The 3035-nt window shown below is 39.4% G+C and overlaps 1 protein-coding gene across 1 annotated transcript in view; it reads left to right on the plus strand.

The window, feature by feature from the left end:
- The first annotated feature begins 1746 nt into the window (after positions 1-1746).
- The window catches only part of M421DRAFT_423152 (uncharacterized protein), a 2830-nt gene continuing 1541 nt past the window's right edge, over positions 1747-3035 (plus strand). The window contains exon 1 of the mRNA XM_033593376.1: positions 1747-1928. Coding sequence (XP_033446410.1) covers positions 1779-1928 — 150 coding nt within the window. The 5' untranslated portion in view covers positions 1747-1778. The remainder of the gene's footprint in view (positions 1929-3035) is intronic.

Below are 3035 nucleotides of genomic sequence, written 5' to 3' on the forward strand. Positions count from 1 at the left end.
ATCTCTGCCTAGTATAAGGAGACAGATATACCCTACAATTAGAAGCTCTTAGTCTCTAAGAATAGTTAGACAAATAACATACTTAGCCTTAAGTAGTTAAAGCACTTTAACACACATATAAAGACACGTTAGGTAGGAGTGTATAGGTTACTTATCTTAGACAGCTATAAGAGCTATCTTAACTAGGAGTTTAAGGACTATTACCTAGAGAACTAAATCCTTACTCTCTACATGCTACCTTACTTATTATACATCCTCTAGCTACTTAATATAGTCTATTTCTTGCTGTTAAAGTGTAAGTACTCCTAACATGTTTAAGACTTAGTACACTAACATATCTTCTATATTAATAAGGAAGGCTTCCTACTAGCCTTTAGGGATGTGTTCCTTAATATATTTACAAAGGTTAACTACTAAAAGGCCTTTAAGGTATTAGGGCTTGTTTCTACTAACACGCAGGTAGTGTTAGATTGCCTTAAAGTGCAGCTGCATACCCTACTAGCAGTACCTCTACCTAAAACGCTGTAGCAATCTAAGACGCTAAGCAATACACACAAGTTTAGGTCTTAATCTAAGCTTATAAGTAACTCCTTCTAATAATTACTAAGTGCAGCGTAAGAGGGGTTCTTAAAGCTTATAAAAGGGGCTAAAGAGATACTACACAAAAATGTCCTTATTAAGGCCTGCGTGCAAGAGCTTAAAGAGCAATTAGTAGTAATAACTAAGAGAAAATTGCGTAAGAGAAAGCAGATTTAGTATAGTAGCACACTTAAGTATGGCCTAGCAGCATCACAGGTAGCTGCTGAGGCGTGTGTAGCAGCTTAGCTATCTAAGAAGACTTAGGGTAGAGGTAGTTAACTAGGAGCTTAGTTAACTGTTTAGCGCTGTAGGAACTGTAGCAAAACTAGACATAACGCACAAACGTGCTAGGAGGGTGTAGAAATATCTTCTAAATCTAATATAAGCATACAGTATGCTAGGTCACTGTTTAATAGCAAGTAGTTGTAGTTGCAGTAACTTGTGTTAGTTGTGCTAAGAGAAAATGGCTGGTTCAGTGATATGGCCGGCTCAGTGATAATCTACGTTACCTTAGAGATTATAGAGGACTTCCTTAAACGCTCTGTGTTGCTATATACAACACCTAGGTACTCTGTTATTATACTAGACAACGCCTCTATTTATTAATTAACTTAGGTTTGTGAGCTTTGTGCAATGTACAAGGTAGAGCTAGAGTACCTTCTACTATACTTACCTAACTACAATCTAATTAAGAAGAGCTTTAAGTAGCTAAAAAGTTAAATTAAAAGACACTCTAATAATTAGGCTTTGTACAACAACTTCTAAATAGCTAAGTTGCAATGCGCTAACGCTAACTAGATACTGCTAGTGTTGTAGATGTGGGTGCCTCCTGTGTTAATTTAGGTGCTAGCTTATTAATTTTCTGCTAAGTTAACCTTCTTGTAGGCATTATAATACTATAAGAAGTTAAGATACTAATAATATTAAGCTTTAATTATCCTAGAAGGAGCAGCAGCTAGCTCTGTTGTTGTTAAACGCTAAATTTGGCTAAGACAGCAACATTGACATCGTCCGCATCTTCCGCGCGCTAAATCACATGATGTACATGGTATTTCGAAAATCACCCATAAGCTACGAAGGAGCTCGTTTTTAGTCATGCACCGCACTGGCTACCCCCACCAAAATCAATGCGTAAACACCAAAACACCATACTTTGCACCGCGATAACTTTCCCAAAACTTAATATATTTTTACAAACAATGTACAAGGCAACGTGCAGAAAGCTAATGAAGAAGAAGGGGCGCGCTCCTACTATAAAAAAGACGTTGGGTTGTGAGTTAACTGCGATTGAGCGCGCGTTTATTGCGGGCGCGTGCATCGCAGGCAGTCTATCACACAACGATTGCGCTATGGGTGATTTTCGAAATACCATGTACATCATGTGATTTAGCGCGCGGAAGATGCGGACAATGTCAATGTTGCTGTCTCAGCCAAATTTAGCGTTTAACAACAACAGAGCTAGCTGCTGCTCCTTCTAGGATAATTAAAGCTTAATATTATTAGTATCTTGACTTTTTATAGTGTTGTGATGCCTACAAGAAGGTTAACTTAGCAGAAAATTAATAAGCCAGCACCTAAATTGACACAGGAGGCACACGCACCTACAACACTAGCAGCATCTAGTAAGCGTTAGCGCATTGTAACTCAGCCATTTAGAAGTTGTTGTACAAAGCCTGCTTATTAGAGTGTCTTTTAATTCACCTTTTAGCTGCTTAAAGCTCTTCTTAATTAGATTATAGTTAGGTAAGTATGGTGGAAGGTACTCCTGCTCCACCTTGTACATCGCACAAAGCTCACGAACCTGAGTTGATTAATGAATAGAGGCGTTGTCTAGTACAATGATAGAGTACCTAGGTGTTGTATATAGCAACACAGAGCGTTTAAGGAAGTCCTCTATAATCTCTAAAGTAATTAAGCCTTAAAAAATAGTGTAACTAAGGTATCTGTTCACTGTTATTGCTAGCAGAAGTGACCATTGCTTACTCTGTTTTATAGAGTAAGCTACTTCAACAGGCGTGCTAACTCTACTCTAACTATACTTACAGTCGCTAGTCCTCTTGTTGCAAGCGCTCTTATTGATCGCAATGATTTACTCCGCCTTGTACTGTTGCATCCTCGCTCTGTACACCCTCTAGAGTGGCTTGCTTTGCTCAATCGCACGCTTTGTAGCCAGCTTCCTGCTGTAGTGAAGCTTCTCTAAAGCCCGCCACACTAGGCTGGCGGATGGGTAGGGTAGGGTAGGGTATAGGTATAGTCACGTGATTTATGGGTAGGAACTAGGTAGGGTACATGAGGTACCCTACCCAAACCGTTTGGGTAGGGTAGCACGTGACTGGGTATAGGTATAGGTAGGGTAGCACGTGACTAGGTATAGGTATAGGTAGGGTAGCTAGGTAGGGTCTAGGAATGGGTAGTTATTAGCAAAATCTAGGTTACTACTCTAGACTTTGTACTAT

Source organism: Didymella exigua (genome assembly GCF_010094145.1).
Source record: "Didymella exigua CBS 183.55 unplaced genomic scaffold M421scaffold_24, whole genome shotgun sequence".
Classification (NCBI taxonomy): Eukaryota; Fungi; Ascomycota; class Dothideomycetes; order Pleosporales; family Didymellaceae; genus Didymella; species Didymella exigua.